Raw genomic sequence first — 11,961 nt, 5'->3', positions numbered from 1 at the left:
CATATAAATATTTTTGCAAATATAACACAAGTTATGAAAAAATAAATGTTAGCCTTATGTTATCATAGAGTTGTAACAAATTGCTGGTTATGAATTTATTTATTTTATCGATTGTAGTAGAATAAAGCATTCGTCGTTATTATTTGTTTAGCTACAAATAATATTGTATGGTATTTTGTTTGATCTGCATTTGTTTTACCTCAAATCTTTTTATCGGAACTATATAATATTTATAATAATTAAAATTCATAATAAGATCGATATGGATCAGCAAATAAGACAGCTCTAATTAAGTTGTGATTACTAAAAGTTTCCATAGTAACTTCACAGATGCACAACAAAAGAAAGGTTCAATGTAAATCATGAGTTATTTGGTTGAAGTGTTTAAAACTTTGAAATATTAGAGATGAAAAATGAATTTTATTGCGAAATATTTTGTATACAAACATTTTGAACGTGTCCATAAAAAAGACTGACATCTAATTCGAACAATGTCACTTTGAGAAGTAATTATAGGTTAAGTTATCTATTATTAGTAAAAAATGTAATCGTAACTTAAATTACTAGTATTTTTGGTTTTAAACCAAACATGACAACTTCTCCTACCAGGACCAAACAGAAGTTATCTTTGCGTAAACGGTTATTTGTTAAGAAATCGCCAAAAGTAGGCTGCTATGTAGATACTGATTCCAATGACGAATTTAGCCAGTCTCCGTCGCGTCCTATGTCCCCTGCAGATCCGTTCTTGGCGCAAAGTGCACAAACAACTGAATTCAACACAGATACTAGGGCAGATCGAAAAAATTCTGGAGTAGATCTACACGCAAGTACCTTAACACAGGCTACCGACAACTATAGTAACGATGAAGAAAACAACCCCAAGTGTTGCAAAACATTTTTCAGGAAATCTCGCCCGAGAAGCTTAGCAGAAGGGCCTAACTCTAAAAATGGACCTACCTCAAAACCACCTAGTCCTTTAAATAACTCCAATACAAGTTTAAGTGATCAAACTATATCATGCACGCAATCGAAATCTGATGAAATTCCAAAGGCCACTGTCATATTTCCAAAAAGTGATGATGACCAAAAATTGTTTGACCATTCTAATTCACTTGAAGGCATAAAACCCAAAAGTAAATTGTTTGTTAAGCGCTTGTCTGCTGATCATTTGATATCAAGTGAAAGCAAACCCCTTTACCATTCCTCATCTCCTGAAAGTGACAGAAGCAGTTCTTTAGACCGTAAAAGAAGGTAAGTTATATATAATTTTACCATTAACCAATTGTGTGCAGTAAATTTGATGTTTTTTATGTTTAATTACATTTAGGACAAAATCCACCATCACAAGGTCAGCTTCTCGCGCTGGCAGCACTGACAGCTTGGCTCGCAACTCACTACTAGCTGCACAAGTGCTGCGACTAATACCTACGCAGGAAGCTAGGGAGAGGTTACCAAATTCTTTTTATTTCTCTTTAAATATCTGGTACAATTTTTTTGTTTCAAATTGTATTGGTCAAATTCAACATGTTAAAATTTCATATACAATATAAAACCATTGATTTATCATATCCATTACTTGGAAAAATAACATATTGAGTTATAGAGACAATTGGTCATGTGTAATATGCTTGTTGTAACTTGCTGCTTATTGCTGCATTTACATACTTAATCCTTATAACAAAGTTTCTTTTTACATATTTATGTTCATGTACTATGTTCTTAATATTATAGAAACTATTTATATGGGAGATTAGCATCACATTCTCTGTTGGGAACAGCAGAATTAGAGCATGTGTTTCCTGATAGAGAAGTCAAAATATTTATAGGAACATGGAATATGAATGGCCAAGCACCTCCAAGGTAAGCTTTCTCTTTATTCTATTTTCATATTTTAAACAAGACATTGTATTAAAAAAAATTTTGGAACAAAAAATAAATAAAAAAAGTACAATTCTTTTACAGAGAGTTAGCTGATTTTATTTTCCCTAGTCAAGTAAAGCATGTGCCAGATATATTTGCTATTGGAACACAAGAATCTTATTCAGAGCGTACCGAATGGGAAATTACAATTCAGGAAGTGTTGGGACCATCACATTTGTTACTACATTCTTATTATTTAGGTAAACATTTTAATGTTTTACTATATAATAGGTATTAAAGTCTAGTTTCTCAACAATTTTATGTACTCATCTAAAATACTCTTAAAAACTGACCTTAACAAAATAGATAAATAGTACATCAGGATCATACATGTAAGATTACAGTTTCATTTTTAATATGTTTAAATTATATTTATGTTTTAGTTATACCTAAGCACTAATAACAATAAATATAAAATTATGTAGATGCTTATAATTGTCATAAATAAATTTAAGGTTAAAGTCAATAATGGACATATTTTATTCATGTTTAAAACATGTTATAAATAATGTTTTACATATACTATTGTCTTTCAATGTGCAGGAACAATCCATCTAACAGTATTTATAAGAAGAGATCTGATTTGGTACTGTTCTCTGCCAGAAGATGCTAGCCTATCTGTTCGTCCTGGGACTGCTTTTAGAACTAAAGGTGCCGTAGCAATCTCTTTTGCATTGTTCGGGTCAACTTTTCTGTTTGTTACGGCGCACCTTACAGCTCATCAGGAGAAAGTCAAGGAAAGAGTTTCTGATATTAAAAGAATTATCAGATCAATCGATTTGCCAAAGAATTTACCCTGTAAACATAGAAGTAAAGGTGAGTGTGTTATGAAATACTAAATCTGGGTATCAGAATTAACTATCACTCAAGAGTTATGGAACAGAGCCATTAAGAACTTGTCTTAAATTTTTAGGGCTTCACTATGGAGATAATGCGAAACATTAGCACTTTTTAACAAAAGAATCAAAATGTTAAGTTCAGTAATTTTTTTTTTAAATATGTTATGAAATTTTCATCCATGTATGATTAAAAATAATATTAACATGCAATATTGACTCTCTTCATCATCATATCAAGTTAATATGATATTTTCACTAAAATGAATAAAATGGAGTTACTAGTAATGTTAGGAATAAAAACTAGAATAGTGTTGGATGTGTTTATTTTTGTGTGTGATTCCTCCTGTAATGATAGGTATCAATTATTATAGGATACAAATAAACAACTGTTTAGCAAAGTATGATATTATGCTTATGAAAGTCTTTTAATTTTCTTATAAGTGAACAAATGATTTTGTATTGCTTCAGATGTAACAAATAATTTCGACTATGTGTTCTGGTGTGGAGATTTGAACTTCCGATTAGGTGAACCTCGTGCTGCTGTGCTACGTTGGATTGAACAAACTGAGGTCCGTTATTTTAATGTTAAAAAATTTATTATGTTTAACCCAGACTAGACATTTTTTTGATAAATATTTACTTGATGATAAATGATACGATTGATCGACAATATTCCAATACTAGATAGGAATTTACGACCACTAAGTCTGTAGGTAAGACTCCCTAGGTGTCCGAGCTTTTTCATTACAAAGTAGTAAAAGATATAGCTCCTTTAGCAATTTGCCGCCTGAAATTCAGCGAATCTTATTTCATCATAATTTCAGCTTTCGAACATTCAATTCTGGACATAGGCCTCCCATTTGATATAGAGTACTTACAGAGTTTATCTTTTTAATGAATATGGTTCCAATTATTTACATTCATTTCCGTTTAAACTTGAAAACGCTTGCGATAGCAGGTTGGTAACTATAAACATTGATATGTATGTTAAATTTTGTTTTAATTTACATAACCTGTCGCCGTTTTTTGGACTTTTTTTTCTTAGTTATTTACTGAACATATATTCCACTGACATGAGCGCCTGTTTTTAAAATTTCGTTTTTTTACAATTACAAAAAAAGGAAATACTGAATAATTATTTCCGTTTTTTTACTGACGTTTCTACATGTCAGTGTTTACTTAGCTAAGTTACTCTAGTCTTCTAAAATATTTGTAATTTACTGCTCTTTTTTATTTAAAACTAATAATATTAAATTTTTGTGTTGAAGTATAAATTATGTTTATAATTAAATGAAGACCTTTCAATCTTTGTTTTTAATTGATTTACTATAAAGATGTTTAATATAAATGATGATTTTAAACAATTGGACTTGTTACAAATTTTATTGAGATTAAATTAAAAATATTTGTTTGGCAGTTCCCTCTGCCGGCGTATCTACCGCACGGACTACTTCACGCTGATCAATTAACTGCCGTATTGGAGGACGGGGCGGCGTTCCGAGATTTCCGAGAAGCGCCCATCACTTTTCCACCCACTTATAAGGTACAGCGTATATTAGTTTATTATATAAACAACATTTTATTTGGCGAAAATATTGTTGATTTAACACGTAAATTATTATGTTTTTTCACGTGTTTACTGTGGTCTAAAGTGTTTTAGGGAAAGAGGGCCTTCTTACAATGCATTAGTGTTTACTTTCACTTGCCAAACTCCTCTCGCTACCTAACCAATATTAAAATAATGCTCCTAATGCTGCATTAAAAATTCATTCCAGAAATGAGCTGGAATTTGCTACATTATACATCTTCTGATATTATTAAATCTGTCTAACGAATACATTTATAGGTTTGATTAATTTTTACGAATAAAATCTGTGTCATAATTGTTAAATAATCAATTAAACAATTATATTTATTCATTGACAGTATGACCCGGGCAGCCAACAATTCGACACGTCCAGCAAGCAGCGGGCCCCGGCATATACTGACCGAATACTTTACAAAGCTCGATCCATGACCACCAACTCGTCTTCTGCTTTCTCTGGTAAGTTTGCATAATTAAAAAAAATATTTAAAAAAAATTCTTCTTCCACCAATTTATACTTATCGATTTCAATTCAAATCGCAATTTAGGGGCGTCCATCTGTTGAAAATTGGAATAATGAAAATGTATGCAATTTATAAATTATCGCAAAAACGATATACCTGCTTTAAAAACCTGTACGGTGTCGTAGCGGCCCGGGGGAAGGGGGAGAAGAGAGCATCGGCCTCTCCGTTGCGTCAGTCTACTGTCAACGCTTAGAGCGGTGGTCCTTATCCTCTCTTTTCTTTAGCCCCACCTCGCCGCATTGTCCATTGACGCGGTACAACGGTAGCACTGTACTAACCCTACAAACTGGAAAATATTTCGATGGTTATAGTATATTTATATTTTACATATGTAAGAACTTTTTCACCTTCATTCTGTGTAATACAAAACATTTATTTGAACCTAGACTACTTTTGTTAAGTGATTAAGGGGGTGTGAGCGTTTTATAACTGCCGACTCTGCACTGGCTGGCCGCTTCTGAACGTTCAACTCGTGAAATAAGGTATTTTTCCAGTAGAAACGAATTGTTAAAGAAACGCGTCAAAAGGGCGTGAGCGTTTTATAACTGCTGCCCCTGCACTAGCTGGTCGCTTCTAAACGTTCCACTCGTGAAAAGAGGTATTTTTCCAGTAGAAACAAAATGTTAAAAAAACGCGTCAATAGGGCGTGAGCGTTTTATAACTGCCGGCCCTGCACTGGCTGGCGAAAAAAACAGCGAGAAGCGGCCAGCCAGTACAGGGGCGGCAGTTATAAAACGTGAGCGCTCTACGGATGCGTTTTTTTGACATTTGGCTTCTACTCTAAATAAACGTTTTTTCACGAGTTGAACGTTTAGATGCGGCCAGCCAGTGCAGGGGCGGCAGTTATAAAACGTGAGCGCTCTACGGATGCGTTTTTTTGACATTTGGCTTCTACTCGAAATAAACGTTTTTTCACGAGTTGAACGTTTAGATGCGGCCAGCCAGTGCAGGGGCGGCAGTTATAAAACGTGAGCGCTCTACGGATGCGTTTTTTTGACATTTGGCTTCTACTCGAAATAAACGTTTTTTCACGAGTTGAACGTTTAGATGCGGCCAGCCAGTGCAGGGGCGGCAGTTATAAAACGCTCACGCCCTATTGTCGCGTTTTTTTAATATTTTGTTTCTATTGGAAACATACCTTATTTCACGAGTTGAACGTTTAGAAGCGGCCAGCCAGTGCAGGGGCGGCAGTTATAAAACGCGAGCGCCCTACGGGTGCGTTTTTATGACATTTGGCTTCTACTCGAAATAAACGTTTTTTCACGAGTTGAACGTTTAGAAGCGGCCAGCCAGTGCAGGGGCCGCAGTTATAAAACGTGAGCGCCCTATTGTCGCTTTTTTTTTTTTGTTTTTACTGGAAAAATACCTTATTAACAAGAGAGATTACTTAACAGATTTACCAAAGTCATTTCTCCTTCGGATTATATCAATGCACGTATTCATAGTATAGGTTTACGTATTCCAAGTATAAATGTACTTGGTGCCGCCCGGCCCTCTTCCTCGGGTCATAATCCTTATTGCTAAGAGTCGTGGCCCCTCCACGGATGCTTCTATAGGGAGAGGTTTCTTTGAAAATGATTAAGTGCGTTCTCGCATCCAGGGCTATTTAGCCACTCTGAGCTCCTGTAGCCGCTTTGTGATTTAAATAGCTACGAAGTTTTGGGGTTAGGTTACTGATGATCAAAGTTGACTGTTTTACGGCCGGATTTAGTTTACCTAACCAAGCATCATCATCATCCTTTTGCATTTTGGTACGGCGGAAGATTTTGTTGAATAAATCTCCATTTACGAAATACCAACAAGAGCAAGTTGTACTAATGGTGGACCCGGACAGTACACGGTGAGAGTGCGGTGTCATTGCCTCAATACTTAGGGGTAATCAATGTTTGGTTTAGGGCTTCGACGCGTTAGCACGGTACCGGCAAGCTCGGGACTGAAGTGTCTGGCGTATAACTCGGCGCAATCAGTGTGCACAAGCGACCACAAACCCGTGTGGGGGCTCTTCTCCGCAGCGCTTCGCCCCGGCACTGACGTGTAAGTCATAACTTTTCGTATTTATATATACTCATAAAATTACGAAGTCAGTCAAAAAAGTTTTTACATTGTATGCAAGTAATCCACATACTATGTCATTGTGGCGATCATTGGAGAAGGCATATACATTGCAGTGGACGTCTATCATCTGGCATGAGTTAATAAATGAATTTGTTATGAAATATTACAGGGATGGTCAAATTGCGGCTCGCGAGCCACATGCGGCTCTTTGAACGGTTATTTTTGGCTCCGATTGATTGTCGAATTATTTCAATACTTAAATTTATATCACCTATGTCAGGTCCTGAGAAATCGAAACAAATTACTATTCTGGATAATAATTATTATTATTCCACTATAAAATTAGCGAAAACCAAATACCAATCATAATGAATTAACCGGCATCTTTAGGTATTATTAGGAGTGTTGCCATATACGTGTGCCATTATATCTAACTTCAATCCTCATATTTTATACTTTTGTTTAAATAATTTCAATAATATGATTTTTGTAAAAAAAAACATTGTTTTGCGTGATTTAAATGTGTATCATATAGGAATTGCTGCTCACAAAAAATTTTCGAAAATTGGTTGCACTATCAAAGAGCTTGACCACCCTTGGTATATTATTTAATATTAGTTTTTAGCTGTCGTATTTCTAAATATACTACTCAAAACAAAATAGGGCCCACCATCATTTTGCCCCTTAATTTATGTGCATACATGATTATTAAATTTTTACAATTAGTAGATGTTGAATTAGGGTTTTACACATTAAGTAAACACAAAATAACGTTTGAATTGTTTAATTTTATCGCAATACACTCAAATACACATTTTTAGAGAAAATGAGCACTAAGTAGACTGTCAATAAAAACTTTTATAGTCACTGTTTGTTATTAATAAATTTGCCGGGAGCTTTCCTTTAGTATCAAGTAGGGTCTCCTTTGCTCCGTAATCACACTCTGAGCCTATCTGGAACACTCTCAATAAGATGAGTGATGTTTTGGTCGGGTATTCGTTCCCAACAGAGTTTCAGCGCGTTTATGAGGTCCTGTTGGCTGTTAACGTGACTATGGGTCTCTTTAATACTTTTTTTCAATTGATCCCATAAATGCTCAATCGGGTTGAGATCGGGACTCATTGCTGGCCAAGGTAAAACCGAGATATTGGCATCAGAAAGTGCCCTCTGAGTGACCCTAGCTGTATGCGCACGAGCGTTGTCTTGCATAAACACAAAATTATCACCTACTCTTTGTGAATATGGGATGACATAAGGTCGGATTACTTGCTCGACGTAACTGGCTGCAGTGACCGTCCCTTCGTTCAAGATCACCAGCTCTGTTTTGCCTAACAAGCTTATACCGCCCCATATCATCATATTCGGGCCCCCAAAACGATCAGTACCGTGCATGCATGGTTCAGTAAAACGTTCTCCTTCTCTTCTCGACACACGTACACGTCTGTCATCGCTAAAAAACTTAACTTTACACTCGTCTGAAAAGAGTACTGTCCTCCAATTGTCCATGGTCCAGTCCAAATGCTCACGCGCAAACCTCAAACGTGTTGCCCGGTGAGCCCTTGTTAATTTTAAACGAATAACACGCATCCTAGAATGTTGCCCGTCCTCGTGGAGTCGATTCCGAATGGTTTGACCACTAACGCGTGTGCCAGTAGATTGCCTTAGCCGGGATTGCAAGGTCCGGGCGGTTGTCGTACGGTCCCGTCGCGCAGTCAATCGAATGTACCGGTCTTCTTGAGCAGTTGTGGCTCGAATCCTTCCTGATCCAGGTCTTCTAGCCACACTACCTGTCTCCTGGAACTGCTCCCATACGTTTCGAATAGCTCGCCGTGACACACCAAGGCGAGATGCGACGGATCTTTGCGATTCTCCCTCTTGAAGCAAAAACAACTGCCCTTGTCGAAGTTTCCACATCCATATGACGACAAAAATCTGGCATTGTAATCGGGAATAATGCCGAAACGAAAAAAAAAACAGCTAAACAAAGTGTGATCAAAGCATTGCGTTTAAAGCAAGACTGAGAACACAAACGATTGAAAATTTAAGAAATGGATAAATTTAAGCACTGTACTTTTTTGTCTACCCACTTGAAATCAACAAAAAAGTTAACTATTAAAACATCATTATGAACTAATAAACATGTGTGCTAGAAGTAGTAGTGCTTCATTTTGTCAAAGATTAGTACATTAGTTATTTATAAACACGATTAGAGACAAAGTTGCGGTGGGCCCTATTTTGTTTTGAGTAGTTTATTTAGTTTATAGCAATAGAGAAAATAAATTATTGGAACATATTTCAGAGTATGATCACTCTAGAGATAAAATGTAATATGAATTAATAAACGTCGCAATCGATAAAAACTGATCGATGCAACTGTTTAAACGAAGCGTGTGGACTGACAACGCGAGAAGTTTAATTAGCCGTTATATTTTCTTATTCTTTAACTGTCGTTAATTGTACCTAGAATCAGTCAGTATTACAATTCAGTAGCCAAACACTAAATACAACAATAGTTTCTGCAAAAGCTGTACAGCTTTTACAGCTACGAGGGGTAGGGGAATGACAGTTCCACCGTCAACGCTCGCGGCAATGGCGCCTATCCTTTTTTCCTCTGTCGTCAGCTGGCGGCGCTTGTCTAAGGCACGATACAGCGGTAACACTATAATACTCAATGCACGACTAAAACAAGCTACCTTATAATTTATTCCTGTAAGTAAGACTGGAGTCAAAAATGTGTTATATATTTTAGCAACAGTCAAAGATATACAAGAGACATCATCACGTCACGACAGTTCCGTAATTTCGGTTAATTAACTTGATTCGCTCATTAGTCTTCAAATTTTAATAATTTATTCACTAAATATATTGGCAGAGTACCGCTGGCAGCTGGCCTGTTCAACAGAGAAGTGTACCTTGAAGGTATAAAGCGGCGGAGAGCTTTACTTGACCATGCACCCGGGACTTCTGCAGTTTGTTGTGTACAATAGAGACTACTATCTTTACTTCTTCGATGTAGCGCTTGTCAAAATTAAGACATTCTAAATTACAGATACTAAATATCTTATTAGTATGTAGATCTTATTTAAAAAGGTTAAACATTAGACTAATACAAAATTACCACAGATTACACCATATATGTTGTAATTATTTTCCATTTTTATAAATTGACAATTATTGCTAATATGTTTAATAATAAATTAAAACCACAAATGTTTTAATAAATCAAAAGAAGTTATATATTCCCTTGTATTATTTTTGTATATTAAAATATTCAAGATAAATGTAGTACACACATCGGTTAAAAACTATTGTTTAATAATCAGGTTAGGGAACTCTTAATTTCTACTACCACGCATATTTCATACATATATAAATACATATATATATATATATATATATATATATATATAAATGTATGTATATATATATATGAAACTTTGTGTATTCTATGCAATTTGGCACATTTAAAAATTATGTACAAAGTGGTAATTTTGTATTTTAAAATTTTTATGTTAGTTATGTAATATTATTGAATCAGTATTAATTCGTAAATGAGATCCTCGTGTGATAAGTATAATGTTACATAATTATTGTTTTACAAAAAGGTACAATTTGTATGTAACATTTTTTTACAGTTATGATTGATAAATGTTATTTTTGTTGAAAAAAAAACCCTTATTTAAATTTTATTTTGTTTAAAGATTAATAATTAGTTTATGAATTTAAAATTCATCAATAACTTTACCTTACCAAATATTCCGATTTAGTTGTATGTATTTTAATAAAAAAGACAAATCTAGTCATAATAATTGTCGTAGGTAAATGAACAATGTTTATTATAAATATCAATTAACAAACAATTCTGTTTACTAAGCGTATTTATAAATTGATTTATGAATTTTAATATTATTAATGTGTTTAGTATTACTGATGTTATGTTAAGGCTGATAAAGAGTATTAGCAAATTTAATAGTTTGAAAAGAAAAACTAATAATTTTCACTTGATTAAAGATCGGATACACATTATACTTTAGCTAAGAAATAATGGAGACAGCTTCAATCTTTAATAACAGTTTAATTGCAAAAAAACTATTTACACTATGTGCGCACAAACAAGTGTAAGCTCGTGCAAGTAATTTTGTAATTATCAGTCTTATTACGCTCAAATGTTATTCATAAGTGCTTTCCATACTAGGCCAACCATTTCAAGTATATGGAAATATGCAACCAAATATTTGATCTCTGGACATGACGTAATTCTTAATAACAAAAGTTTATCAAATAATTATTTTTATAAAATCAGCTATGTAATTATAAATTATCCATTTGCATCATAAACGTGTATGTATACGCTCAATTTTTCCGGTCAGTGTTACTAGAGCGTATATATACTCGATTGCATTGAAATTAAATATATAAGTTGAAACAACGTACTTGAGCAGTGGTAGCCCAGTAATAGAGGACTGAGAGTCTTATATAATTGATTGTTACTGCTCACAAACAATTTTCCAGAGAATGGATAGCAGTGTTCTTTGTATACCATAATACCACCACTCTGTGATCGCCAACCCGCCTGCCAACCGTGGCGATTATGGTATATATCCTCATAGAAATCTTTGAAGGAGGCCTATGCCTTGTAGTGGGCGTCTATGGGCAGGTACGAAGAATAACACACTCCTTTACAATATAATATCACACAGATAAGAACTGATATTGATAATTGTTACATTGCTTGAAGGTAATGATGATTTGTTATTTTGCTTCTCTTTATTAATAGCTGAAAAAGAACAGAAGGTAAACTATTTATCTGTCTGAAAATTGTAACAAATAAACAATACCATTTTTATTTATTTTAAAATTATCCACAATTTAGAAAAAAAAAATATCTCGGGTCCTTTTTGTTCATATATCCATATGATGTAAATGAATTAAATCATTCCTAGCTTTTAAAGTGTATAGTGAAAAAATTACCTTTATTATCTTTTTAAATTTTACTAATTCGTATTCGTAAATGTTCTCTTTCTAATTTATAAAGAAT

The 11,961-nt window shown here is 34.3% G+C and overlaps 1 protein-coding gene across 1 annotated transcript; it reads left to right on the top strand.

Moving 5' to 3' along the window:
- The first annotated feature begins 507 nt into the window (after window positions 1-507).
- On the top strand, window positions 508-10,036 carry INPP5E (Inositol-3-phosphate synthase). Its single transcript, XM_068775872.1, has 10 exons — window positions 508-1,251; window positions 1,328-1,447; window positions 1,732-1,860; window positions 1,963-2,120; window positions 2,464-2,736; window positions 3,228-3,328; window positions 4,177-4,302; window positions 4,686-4,803; window positions 6,764-6,902; window positions 9,796-10,036. Exons 1-10 carry the CDS (start codon window positions 590-592, stop codon window positions 9,908-9,910), a joined length of 1,941 nt encoding a protein of 646 aa, XP_068631973.1. The 5' UTR covers window positions 508-589; the 3' UTR covers window positions 9,911-10,036.
- The last annotated feature ends 1,925 nt before the right edge of the window (window positions 10,037-11,961 follow it).

This window comes from Battus philenor, unplaced genomic scaffold, assembly GCF_028537555.1.
Source record: "Battus philenor isolate CCGP_79_NKW_IND1 unplaced genomic scaffold, ilBatPhil1.0.hap1 SCAF_9, whole genome shotgun sequence".
Lineage (NCBI taxonomy): Eukaryota > Metazoa > Arthropoda > Insecta > Lepidoptera > Papilionidae > Battus > Battus philenor.
This window is presented reverse-complemented; position numbering and strand designations above follow the sequence as displayed.